This window comes from Anguilla rostrata, chromosome 12 (assembly GCF_018555375.3).
Source record: "Anguilla rostrata isolate EN2019 chromosome 12, ASM1855537v3, whole genome shotgun sequence".
In the NCBI taxonomy this organism is placed as follows: domain Eukaryota; kingdom Metazoa; phylum Chordata; class Actinopteri; order Anguilliformes; family Anguillidae; genus Anguilla; species Anguilla rostrata.
The window spans coordinates 39,945,962-39,968,538 of record NC_057944.1 but is presented as its reverse complement, the minus strand read 5'-3'; the positions used below and the strand labels follow the sequence as shown (position 1 = coordinate 39,968,538).

At 46.9% G+C, this 22,577-nt stretch overlaps 1 protein-coding gene and 1 long non-coding RNA gene across 2 annotated transcripts in view; one reads left to right on the top strand and one right to left on the bottom strand.

The window, feature by feature from the left end:
* The window catches only part of LOC135236640 (uncharacterized), a 44,075-nt gene extending 41,445 nt beyond the window's left edge, over positions 1-2,630 (bottom strand). Inside the window, exon 1 of the long non-coding RNA XR_010324638.1 lies at positions 2,444-2,630. This is a non-coding gene — a long non-coding RNA (uncharacterized LOC135236640). The remainder of the gene's footprint in view (positions 1-2,443) is intronic.
* Positions 2,631-5,738: 3,108 nt separating this feature from the next.
* LOC135235748 (eukaryotic translation initiation factor 4H-like) lies at positions 5,739-18,323 on the top strand. The gene is made up of 8 exons (XM_064301535.1): positions 5,739-5,894; positions 8,686-8,862; positions 9,189-9,306; positions 9,407-9,497; positions 10,738-10,809; positions 13,712-13,894; positions 15,983-16,098; positions 17,365-18,323. Exons 1-8 carry the CDS (start codon positions 5,830-5,832, stop codon positions 17,371-17,373), a joined length of 831 nt encoding a protein of 276 aa, XP_064157605.1. The 5' UTR covers positions 5,739-5,829; the 3' UTR covers positions 17,374-18,323.
* The last annotated feature ends 4,254 nt before the right edge of the window (positions 18,324-22,577 follow it).

The window sequence follows — 22,577 nt, the reverse complement described above, 5'->3', positions numbered from 1 at the left end:
CCCCTGCACGGAAGACCGTGCTGTGGCCTAATCTGTGAGCGAGCCAGTGTTGGTGTAAACAGCTAATTAGCCAGCTGAGCCGCTGTAATTGGTGGAAACGGCGCCCTGCACACACAGTGGGAGAGAAAAGGGTTCCCCACCCCCCCATGCTGGAGGCCCAAAAATCCACCGACTCTCCAGAAGACGACCCTCCCGCGTTCGCAGACAGCTGACAACTTGCCTGGACTGTTTACGGGTTTCAGCAGATCAGCGCTGATCAGCGCATGCAGAGGCAGATCAGCGCAAATCAGCGCATGCAGAGGCAGATCAGCGCAGATCAGCGCATGCAGAGGCAGATCAGCGCAGATCAGCGCATGCAGAGGCAGATCAGCGCAGATCAGCGCATGCAGAGGCAGATCAGCGCAGATCAGCGCATGCAGAGGCAGATCAGCGCATGCAGAGGCAGATCAGCGCAGATCAGCGCATGCAGAGGCAGATCAGCGCAGATCAGCGCATGCAGAGGCAGATCAGCGCAGATCAGCGCATGCAGAGGCAGATCAGCGCATGCAGAGGCAGGCTTCACGCTCATCAACGCAGCCTGTGATTAGAGCCGAACCCCGAACCCCGAACCCCGTTCCCGCCGCGCTGCGACCCCTCTGAAGGCACCGCCGGTATCGCCGCGATGCGTTTCCACGGCGATACCTGGCTATCACGCGCCCGTGACATGCGCTCAGGGCTAACGCCGCTGGTCAGAGGCTAGTTGGCTTTGCAGATGTTAGGCCAGAATAGTGTTCACTGTTCTCGGCTAGAAATAGCTGTACAAAATAAGTATTGTACCTTACTGAACCCGTGTTCAGCAGTTGTCTACGACCATGAAATGCACTTTTTTTGTACGTCGCTTTGGATAAAAGCGTCTGCCAAATAAATGTAATGTAATGTAAATGAGAGACGTCAAGGCGCTCCGGGTTCGAGGACCTCTCCGAATCGCACTGCGACGCGCCCCCCCCCCTTTCGGCGCTATCTTCCGCGGGCCTCAGTGTGACCAATCAGAACGCTGCCGCGCATGCCAGCGCGGGCAGGTCGCCCAGGAGCACGAACAGAAGAGCTTCCTGTCGGGGAGTTTCAAAAGCACGAGCCCCCAAAACTTTGAGTTTAATAATCGAAAAAGAAAAAAAATAAAAGCCGTCAGAGGCTTGATTAAGGGAACTCCAGATCAAACTCTGCAATTAACAGAAAGCAGATGAGGTCACGTCTCTGGGCGTTTGCCCTTTAAACACGGCCATAATGTGATACAGATTTGGGGTTTGCTCTCTGGCATGCAGAGCGTAGCGCAATGTGACTGAAACCAAAGGTTCTAGAACCTTCTTTGAACTCCGCTGTCCACCATTACATTACATTACATTACATTTATTTAGCAGACACTTTTATCCAAAGCGATGTACAGAAGTGCTTATCGTCATTGGACAACTACAAAACACAGGTTCAATAAGGTACAAACACAGGTTCAATAAGGTACAAACACAGGTTCAATAAGGCACACCATGCAACTGTAGCACAACAAAGGCTCCCAGCCTCCCTCACTGACCAACCCAGCTGATTGGTTAATGCATTTCCTGTGACCCGCCCCTTATCAAAAGTGCAGAAAAGCATGCTCAAATGTTTTTGTTACCATGCACACGCACTGGTGACAAACACCTCAACTCATCTCATGACCCAACGTATGGGAACCACTGTAGTACAGCACCCACAAACAGTATGACATATCTCATACATCCACAACGCACAACCACAATGCACATCCACAATGCACATCCACAATGCACAGCCACAATGGATATAAATTCTCAGTGGTAGATCAAGCCACATCGGGGCTCATAAGACTCCATTTTGTGAAAGCTTGCCTCCCGTTTTTAAGACCACCGGTGCATGACCCTGGTCCTAAACGCATGAGGGGAGCTTTCAGTGTCAGACCCTACCCAGAGCGGCAAGCCCAACTCTCGCACGACCAAACAGCGTTCTGTGAGCTGACTCCGCCTTCATGGGCTGTCGCTATAGAAACAACAGGCACCAATCAGTATGGCAGGTGGCTAGGCACTCAACTTTTTAAAAAAGAAAGCTTTTGGTGTCCACCAATCAGGCGTTTTCTTGAAAATGAATGACAACCCTGAAATCCCTAAATCTTTAATTGTGTCTCTGCCACAGAAGCAGCAGCTGTGTCCCTCCCTGTCCCCCCTGGCCTCTCTAATGTCACTATCACTTCCTCACTTCTTCTCCCTTCCTCTGTTCAGGTGCTGTACTGCTGGCCCAAATACTGTCTGAAGCAGAGAAATATAAATATTAATATTAATATAAAGCATATGCTGCCATAACCTCTGATTTGGATAATTGGGATGGTTTTACAAGTCTATCAAATCAAGTCACAGAAAGAGAGGTGTCGTTATTTTTGGTAGCACAGAGCACTGACCTTCTCCCTTACTCAAGCTGGACTTTCCTTCACTGCGTGCTTCTCTCTCCACCTGCTGGGAAGTCACGGTACTGCATCCGCAAACTCAGGAATCTCAGCACGCCTGAACGATCGCTTCTTCACCAGGCATCCCAGTTTAAAATAATGCTGGCATGAAATTACCATAACGAACACACAAACACCACAAAATACCTGAAAATTAGGATTTGTATGTGAAAGCCAGCAGTCAGCTGCATCAAGAAAAATAAAAAATAATTTCAAAAAGCATTTAATTTCTAATTCACCTTGCAATAGTTAATGTGTTCCTCAAAGTTTTAAGTTACAGGGGTTAAGAGGTATAAACAGATACTAAAACCTACAGTAATATTTTAACCTAAACATTCATATTTTTTTTCTTAGAGTTGAATGCAGAAGTATAGGGACAGCAGCACAGTTTTTGTTTGGCTTTGTACTCCAGCACATTGAATTTGAAATAAAATAATTAATATGACGCAGAAGTGAAGACTGTCTGCTTCAATTAAACCTCCCTACTGGGTGTTCCGTGTATGAATTACAGTCCTTTTTATATGTAGCCCATTTTAGTACATTTTAGGTGAGCAAAACAAAGTGGCACACATTAACATAACCTGAAGTAATGCTGTCATATTTAGTATTTGGTTGCAAATCCTTTGCATTCAATGACTGCCTGAAGTCTGCAACCCATAGACATCACCAGATGCTGAGTATCTTCCCTGGTGATGCTCTGCCAGGCCTGAGCTGCAGCCATCTGCAGCACCTGTTTGTTTCTGGGGCATCTTGCCTTCAGTCTTTTCTTCAGCAAATGAACCGTGTGTTCAGTTTGCTTCAGGGTGGGTGATTGACTTGCCCAGTGAAGAACATTCAACTTTTTAAATATATATGTTCTGGATTTTCAGTGTCATGACGACCTGCTCTACTGTCATTGACACTTCTTTGGTCCTCATGTTGAGAGACAACAGCAACAGACTCCAAATGCAAATTCCACACACACAGTTGACTCGCTTGTACAGTTTTCTTGTGCACGAACTAATGATGCAACAACACACAGCTGGCCAAGAACCAGCGGGCAGTTGTCCCATTACTTTTGTTCCCCCAAAATGGGGGGACTGTATATAAAAAGGGCTGTAATTCCTGTACCGATCACCCGATATGGACACCCAGAGTAATTAAAGCAGTTAAAGCCAAAATCCAATTAGCTGGAGCATACAGCCAAAGCAACACAAATTGTGTCACTGCCCTATACGTCTACATTTAACTGTAGCCTACATTTGAGTGAAACGGAGCGAACCCTCTGTTCCTGCTAGGACTTTTTTTTTAACGATTGGGTTTTAACTGTGCATCTGTTTATTCTAGCGTTTCTTTGGCTCGAGTACGCCGCTTTCATAAATATAGCGCGCACATTTATGTTCTCCGGTTTGCCAACGCAAACACATTCGCCACAGTACATCTGTTCACCACCATAATGTGCTGCAAACATACGTAAACATACACATTTGGTTTCAAACATTAAATAGATTTATTTTGGTGTACCATGTTCTATAAACGCAATGTTAGGAGTTGCTACTAACCGTTGTTCATTCCGCTTGTTCCATGTTCAAATTTGAATGACGTAATCCGAACGTCACAATTCTGAGCTATTTTATTGGAAGCGCTTGACAAAAAGAATTGGTTATTTTAGACGGGGGGAGACTATAAAGTGTATTAGGTCATATTTTCTCGTACCCAATTAGATATGTGACTATTAGATATAAAGTAGCAACTGATAATATATGTATAGTGATTTCTATTCGTAAAACTATGCTGTAATTTCTTCTGTGAGATAACTGAATATTGTATGAAATGATATAGTCTGGATAATATAGAGTATATAAGCCGGTCATTTGCTATCAGAAGGGTGGCTGGCAGTAGGTGGGTGTAATAGAATGGGTATAATTGATGTGCTGATTCTTTTGTTTTGTATATGTATATATAAATAAATCTTTGTATAATAGTTGGGGGCACTTTTGTAAATAAAACACCCTATTTGTGTTGCACAAGTTTAAGTCATCTCCAAAGTTCACTGTAAAATCTGCCAACCGACCATCCGTGTAACATTGAGCCCCAGCAACACTTCCCAAGCAAACACAGTGAGATCTTTGTTACTGTTTAAATACATTTCTATATACCCACACACAATCAAACACAAACACATACACACACACACGAGTTGAAGGCAATGTGTCATTGTGTGCTGCATTTTCAATTAACGGCTTGTGTAAAGTTGGTATTAAATGTGAATGCGTTGGAGCAGATGTTGGTCAAAAATGTACTGAAGCAATATTATGTATTTCTCACTTGATGCTCACACCTGGAATATATGATAATATAATATTTTTAAAAAAACAATGTCCAAGAAATGGGAAATGATTTTGAGTTTCTCATTGGTGCCCTCTAGTGGCCAAAAAAACTACAACACTCATTTCAGACATGGCACAGTCATTACCTATGCTGTAATCATCTCTTAAATTATTGCGATTGAGATCACTTCTCTCTTCAGAGGGCTTTGGAGAGAAATCTGGAGGTATGCTATGAATAAATAATAAACATAATAATCGCCATAGAAACTGCTGATCGTGAGGAAGCCACAGCAGATTACAACACCAATACCCCCCCCCCCACCCCCCACCAAGAGCAGGCCTGGGGTGGCTGTGGCAGGAAAAAACCAGCAACCACTAAGTTAGAAGCGCAGTGCCCTAATCATTATACCACATTGCATCAGGTAAAAGTGACACATCTGTCAATTTCACTGTGATTATCTTTTAGGTCTAAAGTTCTAAACAGGTGTTAGTCACCACTATTAATTAAACAGCAGGCCTAACCTGAGGCCACAGATCATAGCGTACATGTCACTGATAAACTGTTATCATGATTCACGACTTCCCCGGAAGGTATTATAACAAGTGCCCACAGTCCCTAGTCTGTACAGCAAGCTCTTATCAGGGGAGGAGTGCTGTACATCTTTTTTTAATGACATTGAAAATATGTGTCGTTGTTATTATTATTATTATTATTATTATTATTATCATCATCATCATAATTCATCATCACTAATAGTAATAATCATAATGTTAATATAATGCAATATGATGATGATAATAATAACTATTATTATTATTATTATTATTATTATTATAAACATCATCATCATTATCGTCATTGACTATTGTACTTCAAAAATGTTTGCATTCTGTTCCGTTCCTAAACTCACAGAAACACGCACGCCCTTTCGCATTTTTTGTCAGGCAGTCTGCGGACACCCGTAAGCTACTCCAGCTATATTGGAGGTCCTGAAGACGCTGCTTGCTTTCTCCCAGACAGCAATCACTGCAATGGCGGATTACGATAACTACGACGACCGGGATCGGGCTTACGGTAGCTTTGGCGGAGGAAGGGGGTAAGAATGCACCCGTCCGGTGAGCGGGGACCATAGTGTACCGTGCACATTACGGAAACCGTACCCACAGTTGTGGATCAAATCACCAAAATGCAAAGGCGATTTAGTGGGTAGTTGGCTAGGCTAACTAGGCCTGTGGCATAAGACCGGGGGACACCAACTCGGATAACCACCGTGATGAATGGGGAGCCAGTGTTGAGATCGAGGGAGAGTCGGGGATTGTTAACGCGTCCATGGAGTGAGGATGCGTTTTCTGATGAACCCCGAGGGTCGTGATCGCCTTGAGTTTAGCAGGCTATACGCAGCTCGCTGCAGCTGCTTTCGTTGTGGGAGTGGAGCCTGGTCGTATCGTGGCTGCCAGCACGGCACTTGGCGCCAGGGTACCCCGTGCGAGAAGCGCTGCACATGGGCTGTGCGCCACCGCCACCAGTGTCCAAACTGGAGACCATCCAGAGATGGTCTCTACGTTTCGCGACGTTGCTGCTGTCATCAAGTTAACCCGGTGAAACTATTTCCGTTCACCAGGCATATTTCACGTTTTGTTGTTCGCTAGCTTTTGGTTAGTTAGCTATCCCCCCCACACTTGTTTCGACGCTGGCTGCAGACAGATGCTCAAATGGATGGCCGTGGGCCCACTATTTTCTAACCCCGATGTTGTTGCTTTGTGGCTAAATGCACGCATGCTCGCAGATGGACGCATTTAAGTTCGAACGAAAAATGGCTAGCTGTTAAGGAACGAATGAGCATTTGGCGCTCGCAGTTTGACAACTGCGTGTATTGACGTTTGCGATCGGTAACGTTAGTGATCGATAGCCGCATTAGTTTGTTTTAGCCAGGTTATGTAGGTAGTGCTGCTTTAGCATGCGGTGGCTCCTCGCAGTCGAGAATTGGGCATACTACGTCATAACTGTGTGCGCAGGAAACGGTATGTGGTTGTAGTATTCCCCTTTACATTTTTGCTCATATTAGGAGTAAACATATTTCGGGTGAACACGAATATGGATACGGACAGGTGTAAAAGTATCTGTTGCTATATTGGGCGTACGTGTATTCTTGCCACCTGGCTACGTTGCGACGTTATGGAAGGAAATATCGGAACAATCAGTTTGCACCGAGAATTTGTGATGGTCATGATTATGTGTGTGTTTTTTGTATGGATATGCGAGAAGGAACTTTTTTTTTTTTAAAGCCCTGGTAGCCAGTTATAGGTCTGTACTTGTCCCAGTGGTACACGTGAAAGTTCGTATTTTCTTTATGTAAGAAAGACGTTTTAATTATTGATGTTTTAAAATGGGCAATGTGCCTCGACTCATCTCAGCAGAAATATGACTGGTCCATAAATGTCCTTGCGTTTATAAAGATGTGCTGCTGAATGAATGTTTCTGAGGAGTAGCCCAAACTAATATTATGTCAAAGTGTTTGGCAGATTCAAACAAATATTTGGTCTCTTCTGTCCTTTAATACTTATTTTCCCAATTTCATAATAAAAAATAAATGGTTCTTGGCCTGTCCTGTCTGTTTCGTAGTGTGATGCATGAGTGAAAGATGCGACTGCCTCCCTGTAGATGTATCAGCTAAACAAAGATTATGGCTACACAAAAGTGCATGGCCTTTTTGCCACAAATGAATTGCAGCATTTGTAATGCTAGTTTACTAGCGCTAAGCATCAGTTGTCCACATTTTCTGAGAATAGGGGGGAATAAGCCAAATTTTTCAATGAAACTGAAACGGCACCATAGGCATTACAGAAGCTCAGTTTTAGAACTCTTACCAGTGGACTAAAACCAGGAACAGGATAAAACCAAACCTCAAATCTTTTGTTACGGGAATTGCACCTTGGAATGTTGGGTGTGTCGTGTTCGCACTTTAGATGCTTCAGATTAAATGGGTCAATTAATAGTTCCTCAAAGACACCTAGGCCTGGCCTCAGAAGAGCATTCTAGGCCCTTCCTTTCGAGCCCTGGTGGATGTGCATTGCATTACATTACATTACAGGCATTTAGCAGGCCCTCTTATCCAGAGCAACTTACATCGTATCCAATTATACTGCCGGATATATACTGGAGCAATGCAGGTTAAGTGCCTTGCTCAAGGGTACTACAACGGCAGTGTCCTACCAGGGAATCGAACCTGCGACCGTTATGTTACGAGACCAGCTCCTTACCCACTATACTACACTGCCGACCATGTGCTATTGAGTCACTCTTGATGAGAGCCTCAGCTGAAAGCCTAAATGTTTGGGCCACTCTAAATGACTCATATCGTCAGTCCCATAACGCTGGGGGACTAACGGTGAACGAACGTCACTTTGAACCTTCCTAATGAAGTGCTCATGGTGAAGATTTGGCTGCAGATTAGAGACTGAGGACTCCTACTCTGTACAGGCCAGCTAATTAAGTTAAAAGGAAATTTAGTAAAGGCTTGCAGTCTCTTACCCTGCAAGGCTCGCTTGTAATTATTTAAATCTGTGTCGAGTATTTGTAGTAAAATAATACCAGGTTTGAATTAAATACTATTAAGCTATATCTCTTTGAGGAGAGCTTAAACCCAGCTCCCCAGAGCTGGACGTACGGACCCTCCCCGAACCGTCCGGTCCCTCCCCGAGCCGTCCGGACCCTCTCCCAGCCCAGAATTTTGAGTGCTGAGGACTCCAAAATTTGGGCTTAAAATAACTCCACTCAAACTGGTACTGCACCCCAGCAGCCAGTGTTTGTTTTATTTATTTATTTATTTATTTAAATGTATCCTCGCCCTTATCTGCTGTGTGACGGGGCGTGTCTGTGGCCCGCAGGCCCCGGGGGGGTGGCGGCCCGGGGGGGCCCCGGAAGCAGAAGGAGATGCCCACAGAGCCCCCGTACACCGCCTACGTGGGCAACCTGCCCTTCAACACCGTACAGGGAGACATCGACTCCATCTTCAAGGACCCAGCTGCAGTTCGCTCGTCGAGAAAAGGAGCGGACGTTCAAAGGTGAGAACCGGCGGCCACGCCTTCTCGCCGGGCGCCTTCCGCCGACGCGCTCACTGCTCTGCCGCCGCGGCCCCGCCCTCCTGCCGCCGCGCGTTCCCTTCCCCGTTCCCCCCGGCACGGCGAGCGCCTTTCAGTCCGCGAGACCGTCCCCGTTTCCCCGTCTGAGCGGGAGAGGGGAAAAACGCACCCCACTATTAGACTGGGATTTACGCCGGCGTTCCCTGTTACCTGGAAAGGTGCCGTTTGGGAGAAGGGCCAGTGTGATGGGAATTGCATTTAAACCTATAAAAGCGGATTCTGATGCAGAGGGAAGCAGCTTGAAGCAGGAAGGTGCTTCGCTCACTCAATCACTCTCTCTCCCTCTCTCTCTCTCCTGAAGGCTTCTGTTATGTAGAATTTGACGAATTGGAATCCCTCAAAGAAGCCTTGACGTACGACGGAGCTGTAAGTACACAAACCAGCAATTTGCTGTCTTTTAAAAAAAATATATATATTATTTTTGCTTAGATGTATTAGACGAGACGGAATGCTCTTTGCTTCCCAGCTCTTGGGAGACCGGTCGCTCAGAGTGGACATCGCAGAGGGCCGCCGGCAGGAGAAAGGCCCTGGGTTTGGCTTCCGGAAAGACGACAGAGGTACCGCGCCACGTTGCTACGGAAACGCCAGCTCCGTTTTCCGCGAATGCTTCAGAAAGCCTCACGGAGCATTTTAAACATTTGTGCTGAAAAACAGCCTTCATGAATACCTGCTGTTTAGTACATTTTTTTGTAATACATGGAGTCCAACATTAGTTGCTTAACTGTTGCCTCTACTGTGCTTAATCTTGGACTTTTCTTCAAACTCACGGTGTTTTCCGAGCTGTTTGTGTGATATAGATGTGAAGTTTAATGTCTGTGTGTTGACCTTGTTCTCAAGGCTCTGTACTGCTGGCTGTATTTACTCAACTCCAAGTTGCAACATTCTCACAATTCTTTGAAAGATCTGATTTTTGGGAGCAGTAGTCGGACCGCATCTTGGTATTGCTTTGAGAGTTCTGTGAAGTTCTTTAATCTCAGTTAATATATGGACATTTCAGTGTGAAAGTTTAGGCATCTGTGTACTTGCGGTTGGCTGCAAACATGGGGGGAAAAGGTTTGTGAACACTTCACTATTAACTTGGACTTGTGTAAATGACAGAATTTCACTGATTTACATTTTCATTCTTCATTTTCATTTTATGCTACATCTTCAGCCTCTCTCCCTCTGCTTTTCTGTTGGAAAGTCGGTGCTGATCTGTCTCCTCCTTGCTTTGTACACAGCTCAAAGTTTCCTTTCAGACTCTTGTGCTCTTCTGAAAGCGGCTCTCCGGTCAGTATGTTCCTTTAGGGCAGGCCAGGTCTAGACCAGGTTTGGGGTTCATCCCATTTCATTTAAATAAATTAAGGAATCAAATAATTGGAAATAATGCCTTATGAGAAGTCATTTCCTGAATGGACAGACTTGAAATGGATTTGTCTCTCACCTGTGTTCTAGACCAGGGCCACTCAACTCCAGGTCCTGAAGGCCACAGTGTCTGCAGGTATTTGCTCCAGCCAAAAACTACACCGCCTGATTTCACCAATGAGCCTACTTCCTTAACTAAGGAGGGAAAATAGTTGTGTGAAATCTGGTGGTGTAGCGCATGGTTGGAGCAAACGCTAGCAGACACTGTGGCCTTCAGGACCTGGAGTTCAGCAGTGGTGCTCCAGACCATTTCCTGAACACCGTGTCAATCTCCCTGCTGGCTCCGCCCAGTTGACGGGCCGCTGAGTTAAACTCTGCTTGTGGGAGGGACAAGCTCCTTCCACTCCTGCCATAGGCTCCTCCCCTTCTCTCACCGGGCGTGTCCCCTTTCAGGGCGGGGTGGGGCACGTGGCTCCCGAGGAGGGGGGCGGGACTCCAGAGACGACTACGACCAAATGGGAGGAGGTGCGCCACGTTTTCGCCGTTCGTTCGATTAGCTTCTCTTGCCAGTCTTACAGCACCATGGGCCTGACCCTAACCTTACAGTACCATGGGCCTGACCCTAACCTTACAGCACTATGAGCCTGACCATAACCTTACAGCACTATGAGCCTGACCCTAACCTTGCAGTACTATGAGCCTGACTCTAACCTTACAGTACCATGAGCCTGACCATCTCCTTACAGTACTATGAGCCTGACCATCTCCTTACAGCACTATGAGCCTGACCCTAACCTTGCAGTACTATGAGCCTAACTCTAACCTTACAGTACCATGAGCCTGACCATCTCCTTACAGTACTATGAGCCTGACCATCTCCTTACAGTACTATGAGCCTGACCCTAAACTTACATCACTATGGGCCTGACCATCACCTTGCAGTACTATGAGCCTGACCATCACCTTACATCACTATGGGCCTGACCCTAACCTTGCAGTACTATGAGCCTGACCATCACCTTACAGCACTATGAGCCTGACCCTAATCTTACAGCACTATGAGCCTGACCATCACCTTACAGCACTATGGGCCTGACCATCACCTTACAGCACTATGGGCCTGACCATCACCTTGCAGTACTATGAGCCTGACCATCACCTTACATCACTATGGGCCTGACCCTAACCTTGCAGTACTATGAGCCTGACCATCACCTTACAGCACTATGAGCCTGACCCTAATCTTACAGCACTATGAGCCTGACCATCACCTTACAGCACTATGGGCCTGACCATCACCTTGCAGTACTATGAGCCTGACCATCACCTTACAGTACTATGAGCCTGACCATCACCTTACAGCACTATGGGCCTGACCCTAACCTTGCAGTACTATGAGCCTGACCATCACCTTACAGCACTATGAGCCTGACCATCACCTTACAGCACTATGAGCCTGACCATCGCCCTACAGCACTATGAGCCTGACCATCACCTTGCAGTACTATGAGCCTGACCATCACCCTACAGCACTATGAGCCTGACCATCACCCTACAGCACCATGAGCCTGACCCTAACCTTACAGTACTATGAGCCTGACCATCACCTTGCAGTACTATGAGCCTGACTCTAACCTTACAGCACTATGAGCCTGACCATCACCTTGCAGTACCATGAGCCTGACCCTAGCCTTGAAGTACTATGAGCCTGACCATCACCATACAGTGCTATGAGCCTGACCATCACCCTACAGCACTATGAGCCTGACCATCACCTTGCAGTACCATGAGCCTGACCATCACCATACAGTACTATGAGCCTGACCATCACCTTACAGTACTATGAGCCTGACCATCACCTTACAGCACTATGAGCCTGACCCTAACCTTACAGTACTATGAGCCTGACCATCACCTTACAGCACTATGAGCCTGACCCTAATCTTACAGCACTATGAGCCTGACCATCACCTTACAGTACTATGAGCCTGACCCTAACCTTGCAGTACTATGAGCCTGACCATCACCTTACAGTACTATGAGCCTGACCATCACCTTACAGTACTATGAGCCTGACCATCACCTTACAGTACTATGAGCCTGACCATCACCATACAGTGCTATGAGCCTGACTCTAACCTTACAGCACTATGAGCCTGACCATCACCTTGCAGTACCATGAGCCTGACCATCACCTTACAGTACTATGAGCCTGACCATCACCTTACAGTACTATGAGCCTGACCATCACCCTACAGCACTATGAGCCTGACCATAACCTTACAGTACTATGAGCCTGACCATCACCTTACAGCACTATGAGCCTGACCCTAATCTTACAGTACTATGAGCCTGACCATCACCTTACAGTACCATGGGCCTGACCCTAACCCTGCAGTACTATGAGCCTGACCATCACCTTGCAGCACTATGAGCCTGACCATCACCTTACAGCACTATGAGCCTGACCCTAACCTTGCAGTACTATGAGCCTGACCATCCCCTTATAGCACTATGAGCCTGACCATCACCTTGCAGTACTATGAGCCTGACCATCACCCTACAGTACTATGAGCCTGACCATAACTCTACAGTACTATGAGCCTGACCAGGTTGACAATTCTGTGCAACTTCTGGGGATGTGCTTTTCTAAGCACTGGTCAGTCAGTTCTGAAAAACATGTACATGCAAGTGGAGCTTAAATTGGGGGTGGAGATTCAAGCTACCTTCATCACTGACCTAAAACATTACGCTGGCTAAAACCTGTTAGAACCAATTAGACCTCAGGAAGCCAGTCTCACAAACTATAACTTCTTTTCCATAGAAATAAATTCTTTTGGTGGAAATGGTGAAACCCAGAGCAGAGTTTGAGCACACAAATCTGTCCTGGTCCTCTAATGATGTTTTGAGATATTCGGGGATATTTAGTGTAGAACCACTGGCAAAAATGCGGTTGACTGTTCCACTGAGCAAGGAGGAGTCAGCAACTTGCTTGTTTGCCGACCCTACAACCCCCCCCCTCCATAAAGCAGATGCATTGGTATATTCCAGAATTTGGTTCAGTTCCATTATTTCACTAATTTCCCATAACGAACTGAAAAGTACTCATAGAACATTATGGGTGGTTTCAATTCCTTTTGTGCACTGGCTGAATTGAAATGGAAGCAACTTTGCTAGACTGAACCTGAATCAAATTTATACATGACTTACTCAGTGAATAAAATGTAAAAAAATTAAGCTAGGTTTTATTCCTTTAGATTTTTTTCTGTTTGAAAATGTCATGGTTTGTACAGGGACCCCATCTCCCATCTTCATTGGTCACATTCAGTGTCGTGCGATGCCATAGGTCGCATTTTGCGTCATGTGATGGGTGTGAAGAGAGGTGACCAGTGTGTGGCTGACCTGCGTCTCTTCCCCCCCCCCCCAGGATTCAGAGACGACGACTTCATGGGTGGGCGGAGTCGAGGCGGCGGTCGCCCTGGCGACGGTCGCCCTGGCGACAGGAGAGGGGGCGGGGCCGGGGCCGGGGCCGGCGCCGGCGGGATGGGCCGCTACAGAGACGGGCCTCCTCCTCGCGGGCCTGCCACGGACTTCAGAGAACCCTCTGACGGTGTCTACACTCGTTTATTTACCCGGGATGGAGAAAAATGCGCTATTATGCTATTATTCACCGTGCGGCACAGTACAGAACGGCTGCTGAGCTGCAGTGGAAACGGCGATATTAACCACAGAAAGAACAGCTCGAAACGGCGATATTAACCGCAGAAAGAACAGCTCGAAACGGCGATATTAACCGCAGAAAGAACAGCTCGAAACGGCGATATTAGCCCAAAAGACGCTCAACGCGTTTACCAAGCTCCCGTATTACCACAGGAAGAGTGACGGGATCTAAGAAAAAGCTCCAATATTAACCGCAGAAAGAACAGCTCGAAACGGCGATATTAGCCGCAGAAAGACCGGCTCCAAACGGCGATATTAACCACAGAAAGAACAGCTCGAAACGGCGATATTAACCACAGAAAGACCAGCTCGAAACGGCGATACTAACCACAGAAAGAACAGCTCGAAACGGCGATATTAACCACAGAAAGACGCTCGAAACGGCGATATTAACCCAGAAAGAACAGCCCCAAACGGCGATATTAACCCAGAAAGAACAGCTCGAAACGGCGATATTAACCACAGAAAGACCACTCGAAACGGCGATATTAACCACAGAAAGACCAACTCGAAAGGGCGATATTAACCAGCAGAAAGAACAGCTCGAAACGGCGATATTAACCACAGAAAGAACAGCTCGAAACGGCGATATTAACCACAGAAAGAACAGCTCCAAACGGCGATATTAACCACAGAAAGAACAGCTCGAAACGGCGATATTAACCACAGAAAGAACAGCTCGAAACGGCGATATTAACCACAGAAAGACCAACTCGAACGGCGATATTAACCACAGAAAGAACAGCTCGAAACGGCGATATTAACCACAGAAAGAACAGCTCGAAACGGCGATATTAACCACAGAAAGACCAGCTCGAAACGGCGATATTAACCACAGAAAGAACAGCTCCAAACGGCGATATTAACCACAGAAAGACCAACTCGAAACGGCGATATTAACCGCAGAAAGAACGGCTTGAAACGGCGATATTAACCGCAGAAAGAACAGCTCGAAACGGCGATATTAACCACAGAAAGAACAGCTCGAAACGGCGATATTAACCACAGAAAGAACAGCTCCAAACGGCGATATTAACCACAGAAAGAACAGCTCGAAACGGCGATATTAACCACAGAAAGAACAGCTCGAGCCGATTGCGCAGCCTCTGAACCGCAGACGTGGGTCCGTCTCTACGCTGCACTTTACAGCACCAGGGCTGCCTGCTGTTAGCGCTCGTCCATAGCCGCTACAGATACACAGAGAAATACCACTAGGCTAGCGGGAAGAGGAAATTAGCAGCCAAAAATACGTTTTATAATGGCTTTAGGCGCATGTTTCGTTGTTATAATCTCAGGAGGTTTTGGGAAGCGCAGGCTTCCACGCAGTGTTATTTATTTATTTACACACACAAAGGATGTCTGCTGACAGTAAACTGAACACCCTTCTGCCAGAGAGTTATTCACCCTCATCTCTAGAACGTCCCTGAATAGCGCTGGATAAACGCTGGACTGGTGATGGGATCTGTAGAGCCCTTCTGGTTGTGTGTGTGTTTAACCCTGTGTGTGCTTGTGTGTGTGTGTGTGTGTGTGTAACCCTGTGTGTGCTCGTGTGTGTGTGTGTTTAGCCCTGTGTGTGCTCGAGTGTGTGTGTTTAGCCCTGTGTGTGTGTTCGTGCGTGTGTGTGTGCGTGCGTGTGTGTGTGCTGGTGTGCGTGTGTGTGTGTGTGTGCGTGTGTGTGTGCGCGTGTGTGCGTGCGTGTGTGTGTGTGCTGGTGTGCGCGTGTGCGTGTGCGTGTGCGTGTGCGTGTGTTTAGCCCTGTGTGTTTAGCCCTGTGTGTGCTCGAGTGTGTGTGTTTAGCCCTGTGTGTGCTCGTGTGTGTTCGCGCGCTTGTGTGCGTGCGTGTGTGTGTGTGTGCTGGTGTGCGTGTGTGTGTGTGTGTGCGCGTGTGTGTGTGCGCGTGTGCGTGTGCGTGTGCGTGTGTGTGTGCGTGTGTGTGCTGGTGTGTCTCTAACGCGTGGCGCTCTCTCCCTCCCTGCAGAGGAGCGCGCTCAGAGGCCCAGGCTACAGCTGAAGCCGCGCACCGTGGCGGCGCCCCTCAACCAAGTCGCCAACCCAAACTCCGCCATCTTCGGCGGGGCCAAGCCACGGGAGGAGGTAATAACCAGAGACAAAGACTAAATGCCCAAAACCTGCGGCAGGCACAGGGGGGGCGGGCGGGGCGGGGCGGGGCGGGGGCAGTGATGCCCCCGGTACTGTTCCCACCTGTGTGATCACCTGGGACCTCTCTTCCTCTTTGAGTTCAGTTTGAGCAAAATGTGTATTCAAAAAAACAACAAAAAAAAACAGAATGTACTGGGAAACACACACACAGACACACACTCTCTCGCTCTCAAACGGACAGACACACTCACACAGACGCACACACTCTCTCACTCTCAGACAGACACACACACAGACACGCACTCTCTCTCAAACAGGGACACACACACACACTCACACAAACACACACACTCTCTCACTCTCAGACAGACACACACACACTCGCTCTCAGACAGACACACACACACACACGCTCTCAGACAGATAGACACACACACAAACAGCTTGTGAATGCATGCCAGTGGATAAGTGTTTTAACACACACCTCTGCTTCACTGTACTCCAGTCTGCATTGCAGTGTAGTCCGGTCTTACTTTTTTGGGTGGGGAGGATAATTTACACTCTTGATACCAGGACAGAATAATGAATTCATCTACTCTCAAACACAAGAATCCAGTGCTTTTATTTCTGGAAGGAAGTGACATCACTGCTCTGAATGCCCTGCATTGAATGCAGGCTGAGAAAGGAACTCTGGGAAAGTGTCACATAGCCCCGCCCTCTCTGTGCAAAGCTTCCAGAAGGGGGGATTTGAGGTGTATCTGGCACCCCCCTCCCTGCATACGTTTATCATTATGTAAATGAAAGGTTTTTTTTTATATAACTGTTTTTATTTTAACGTGAGGCTTTTTGGGGGCGGCGGTTAATTTTGCAAATGTGTAAAAGGATTGGGTTGATGGTTAAATTCCAGCAGAGTTTAGTGTTTATTTGCATGTTTAAAATCCCTCACAGACACACACACACACACACACAGTGGGTCAGATGTGGCGTATTTTCACCTTGATTGTATCTCGGACTGTAAAGCTGTTGTGTTGTCATGTTCTAGATGAATCACACGCTTATTTTCGCCCGTGCTGCAAACTAACGGGCTGATGTAGTCTGCTGTGCTGTTCTGCTCGCTGTGCCGCTCTGCCGTGAGAGTGGCGCGTGAGAACTTCTCTCTCCATTTCTTTAAATATGTCTCCTCCTTCACCCAAGTAAAGTCATGCTTTTGTTTTGTTTTTGAAGAATTAGTAAAAAAAAGGATGTGGCTGCATTATTCAGGAGGACTAAACCTGGAGCCGGCTCCGTTCAAAAATCACCCAAAGAGAGAGAGCAAGAAAGAGAGGGGGAGAGGGAGAGCTGACGAAGGGGGCGTGGCCCCACCTCCGCTGAACATCACCGCCGTTCCCACAGCACAAAGCACTGCAAACCTCACCGGGATGGTGGGACCTGATTGGTTATTCATTAGAATGGTGGTAACGGATTGGTTGTTCACTGGGATGGTGGTACCTGATTGGTTGTATATTTGCCTTTGGGTACCTTTCCCTCTTTTTTTTTTTTTCCCCCAAATGCTTCTTGTGTTCTGCAGTGATGTGTGTTGTTTTTCTTTCTTCGTTTAGACACACGGCCGCTGTTCAGGGCTACCGTGTGTTTGGCTCTTATCGTTTTCCCCTCAGTCACAGCTCTCTGTGTAAAGTAAGTAAATATTCTGTCTTATCGAACCTTGAAAGAAAATCTGATGCTTAAAGCGATTGCTAATGTGTCAATGTTATGAATCGGACACAACATTTTCAAAGATTTTTGACCAGAGTCGGTTCAGTCCAGGTAAGGGTAGCTTTCTGTGATAACTGCCAGCAGTACCGAAATCTGTGGCTATTCCTTCGATATCCACTGCTAGAGGTAGAAAAGTTGTTATTGCCAAAAAAGGTTTTAAAAAAAAAAAAAAAAAAAAGATCACTCGATTTGGAAAAAGTGCACCACATGCATTTAGTAAGTTTTTTTTTTTATGAAGACATAGGAAAACGTGACTTGTCTGGCTTTCCAGTCCTGGCCACACTAAACATTATGTACAGTAGTGTTACTACCAATGCTTCAAATTATAACTGTAGGCAGTGCTTTGGATTTGCTTCTCTCTGGGTCTGGAATTCTGAAAAGCTCCTGTACATTTAGACTGCTCATCTATCCCCCCCCCCAACTTTTGTTTTCTACAAAGTTTATGGCAATAAAGTTAATCTCCTACAGCTGTTCCTTAAGAATGTGTGTGTAAATTTACGTGCAGCGCAGTGTGTGTGTGTTCTCCTGGGCTCAGACTGCGATGTCGTTGTGGCGTGTAGCGTGACCAACAGAACACAACCGTCCTTCTCCCAGCGGCCAATCAGAACGGTCTCCTGCGCTAGCCCTGTGCCCAGAGCACGGTTGCTGGGCAGGTTGCCGTGGTTACTTCCGTTGCTTTGGGTGGGTTGTTATGCTTCCTCTCCAGGAATTTTTAAGGCCAGCTGGGTGTGCACGGTTGCTAAGGCGCCGGCTCAGACCCAAAGTAAACATCCATATGCGCTGGCAACAGATACAGGTGAGCAGAAAAGGTGTCTCCCTGGTGCTGACTTCATATCAGTCTGGGTCATGAGAGACCACACAGAGCTTAACCCTGTTGGTGGTTCATGAACTCGTTCGAACTCGAGCAAATATACTTGATTTAACATTTTTTGGAAATCGGACTGATTTCGCCTGGCCAGCCTGTGAACAGACTTTTCTCTTATAAATCTTAAATGACACTCTGCTCTGATTTGAGAAAGTAAATGGGAAACTGAAATGCCTGGAGAGGAAGGTGTGGTCATTCGGGCTCTGAGCTTGTGAGAATAACCCTGTTATAGACCTCCTGCGCTGGTGTGCAACTGCTGTTCTCTGAATATGGCCGTCAGCGTAGGGGATATGGCCCGCGTGCATCCTGCAATGTTACTGCATTACTGATCGCCTGTACAGGACCTGCAGCTTCCGCAATGTATTCAATGTGAACTTTATCACGCCAGACTGAATTCACACCCTGAGGAGGGGAGGGTGGGGGGCGGAGGGGGGGGGGTGGTTGGAATAGTTTTTTTTTGTTTGTTTGGTTTCATTTTGCCATCCCATGCTCTTGTTTCACTCTTGTCGGCTGACTTTTTTAAACATGTAAACCGGAGTAATGCCCAACACTTCACCCATTCTGCTTCGTAAGGAAAAAAAAATTATGATAAAAAGGTAAATTTAAAAGGATTTGGTATTTTGTGAATGATCTTTTAAATAAAAGAAACTTAAAGAACCGGCGTGTGTCTGCGTTACTGTGGGAGAAATGTGTGGCCGTCAGAGCGAGCTTCCGCTCGCAGTTATCCTGACCTTGGGCACAGTTATCCTGACCTTGGGCGCGGTTATCCTGACCTTGGGCACGGTTATCCTGACCTTGGGCACGGTTATCCTGACCTTGGGCGCGGTTATCCTGACCTTGGAGCGAAAGATGAGGAAGCAGGGAATGCTGGGAACTCTGCGGCCTGTAGCTCCGCCTGGCTGACGCACGGCAGCCATTTTGCACCGAACACTCGCCCACATAGCCGGCAAAAGCTGGGGGACCAGCTAGCCCAGGACACCGTCTCAGGCTGAAAGCAGGTCTCATGGGCTCGGCCACATATTTAAACTGTATCCGTTCTGCTTCTAATGAGTTTTTAAAAATACTCCATTAGATATCAAATATGGACTAAGGTTTCTTCATTAATCAGAGAGAGAAATCAAGACTCCTACATGAAGTAAATCAAATGTGGTTTTCAGACTTAATGCCCTGTATTAAAATTCACTGATATGCAAAACATTGGAGCATCCCTTAAAATGACTGGGGAATACCAGACTAAGGAAAAATAAAAAAATCGGAAACTCAGATTAATGACCTCTACATTATATATGAAAAACAGGTCGCAAAAAATATGCACGTTTTAATATGTATTTTCCCAAGACTCCTGTACCAAAACAGCCATTGTTTCACAATAATGAGATTTATGATCAAAAAATGGGCCGATGAGGCTCTTTGGTAGTTATCTACTTTGTTTTCTGCACCGTATTCAACGGGCAGCAAGCGCTTCTGCCCTGCAGCATGCGCAGTGGAGGCTGTTTCCTGTTTCTTCCTAGGCTTCACCACCTGGGCCCTCCCACCAGCTCTAGTTCTCACATACGCTCTGTGGTCTCAAGCCTCTAGAGTATCGGCTGCCTTCTACGGTACAGGATTCCAGAGGGAGAAATCCTAACTGCACATCGCAGTAGAGCAGAAAGCTACCAGAATTAAACTCTTCTCCAACCATAAAAGTCCACTTCATTTTTAATAAGCCATACACCTTTTTTATGTATGCATACACAAGAGCTAATAATGTTAATTTACTTGCAACAATGTGGTCATTATTTTAGGACGTACTACAGTGAGTCTGTTTAATAATGTCCTCAATGTGTGCACTACCATTGCCTTGATGTATGCTTGAATAAACATTACCTATACACTAAGTGTATTCAGTTTGTGTGTGTGATGTGTATGTATAGGTGCGTGCGTGTGTGTGTGTGTGTGTGGTGTGTATGTATAGGTGTGTGTGTGTGTGGTGTGTATGTATAGGTGAGTGTGTGTGTTTGTGTGTGTGTATGTATAGGTGAGTGCGTGTGTGTGTGTGTGTGGTGTGTATGTATAGGTGCGTGTGTGTGTGGTGTGTATGTATAGGTGCGTGCGTGTGTGTGTGTGTGTGGTGTGTATGTATAGGTGCGTGCGTGTGTGGTGTGTATGTATAGGTGCGTGTGTGTGTGTGTGTGGTGTGTATGTATAGGTGCGTGCGTGTGTGTGTGTGTGGTGTGTATGTATAGGTGCGTGTGTGTGTGGTGTGTATGTATAGGTGCGTGCGTGTGTGTGTGTGTGTGGTGTGTATGTATAGGTGTGTGTGTGTGTGGTGTGTATGTATAGGTGTGTGTGTGTGTGGTGTGTATGTATAGGTGCGTGTGTGTGTGGTGTGCATGTATAGGTGTGTGTGTGTGCGCACATGCGCGTGTGTGTGAGTGCGCAGCTTGTGGTGTCCTCCTCTGCTGTCCAGTAGACGGAAGTGGTTGAGTGTTCAGTTTGAAACAGGAAGTTTTGACGTTTTTTAGCCCAAGTTCTCAGTTGAAATTGTGCCACTGGGACACACCCCCCCTCCCCTCCCCTCCCTGCCTCGTCTGTTCAGTCAGTTCAGCTACAGGCTCCTTCCAGACGGGAGAGGACCACAGAGAGGCGAGAGCAGGTGAGTTCTGGGGCTGGGGCTGGGGCTGGGGCGGGGGGTCACATTCCACAAATCAGGAAGGAAGTGTTTTGTTTTGATTTTGAGGACCGCAAGAACAGCATGTTAAGATTTGATCAATATTAAGTTTCTTTCATTCACGCCACCCGGTTAAGCTGAAACTAGTAAGACAGTCAGCCACAGGCACAGGCTGACTCCGAACGTGGTCACTGGAGGCTTTTTTTTCTTATATTCATAACGGGTATATTGATGCTAACCCTAACCCTAACTGGTCTGTTTTTGAATGCTTGTATAAATGATGTGAGTAACGAGAAACAGGGCAGTGGGGTTTTATGGGGAAAAAGAACCGTCACCATTGGCCATTACTAGAGGTGGGTAACCCGGCTTCAAAGAGTAAAAAGACTGACCATGTATTTGCTCCACCAACATGCACTAAACCAGCTGATTACAATAATTAGTTCTCCCATCATGCTAAAGAGTTATGCTAATTAGATTCAGCTGGTTTACCCACCTCTGGTCATTACTAAGCCAAAGGGCAGCGATGTCATGGTTTCCCAGGAAGTTCAGATTTAATATAAATGCCATGGCAACGCACCGAGCGGACGCAGAAGGTCCCTGGGCCGTGGGGGGGGGGGGTGGTTTTAACGTGCCGTTTGGACGGTGGGTGCGTGGGGACATCGGCAGGCTGCTGTGAGTTGCAAAAGTGGAGCATCACAAGCCTGTGTGTGTGTGTGTGTGCGTGCGTGAGTGCGTGCGCGGGCGGTGGGTCGGCGGGTCTGTGGAGCCTGCCTCCACACCAGCGCTTGTGACACGCTGGGATTTATTGTGATCAGATGATGCTCTCGCGATTACACAAGGGTTTGAGGAGCCCGTGCGGTCTGCCTGTAGGGGCTGGACTCTCCCCACCCAACAGGCTGTTTAAAATAGCCGCGCGGAACGTGCTTTCTGATGTGAGCTCTGCTTTTTTTCCATTTCCTGAAACTGCAACAGATGGAAGTAAACGTGCTTCTGGGGTACAGACAGTGTGTTAAAAACACAGAAACCCCTCACCCCAAGCCACTTCTCTCAGCGATGCACTGAATTTAAAATCAGAGCGCGTGTCTAAAATACACAACTGCATTCCTGCTTTCCCACCAGTTTTACTTTGGTGTGGTGTTGGTGCCAAACTGGGGAAATCACCCGCAGTGAACACCAAACTGGGGAAATCACCCACAGTGAACACCA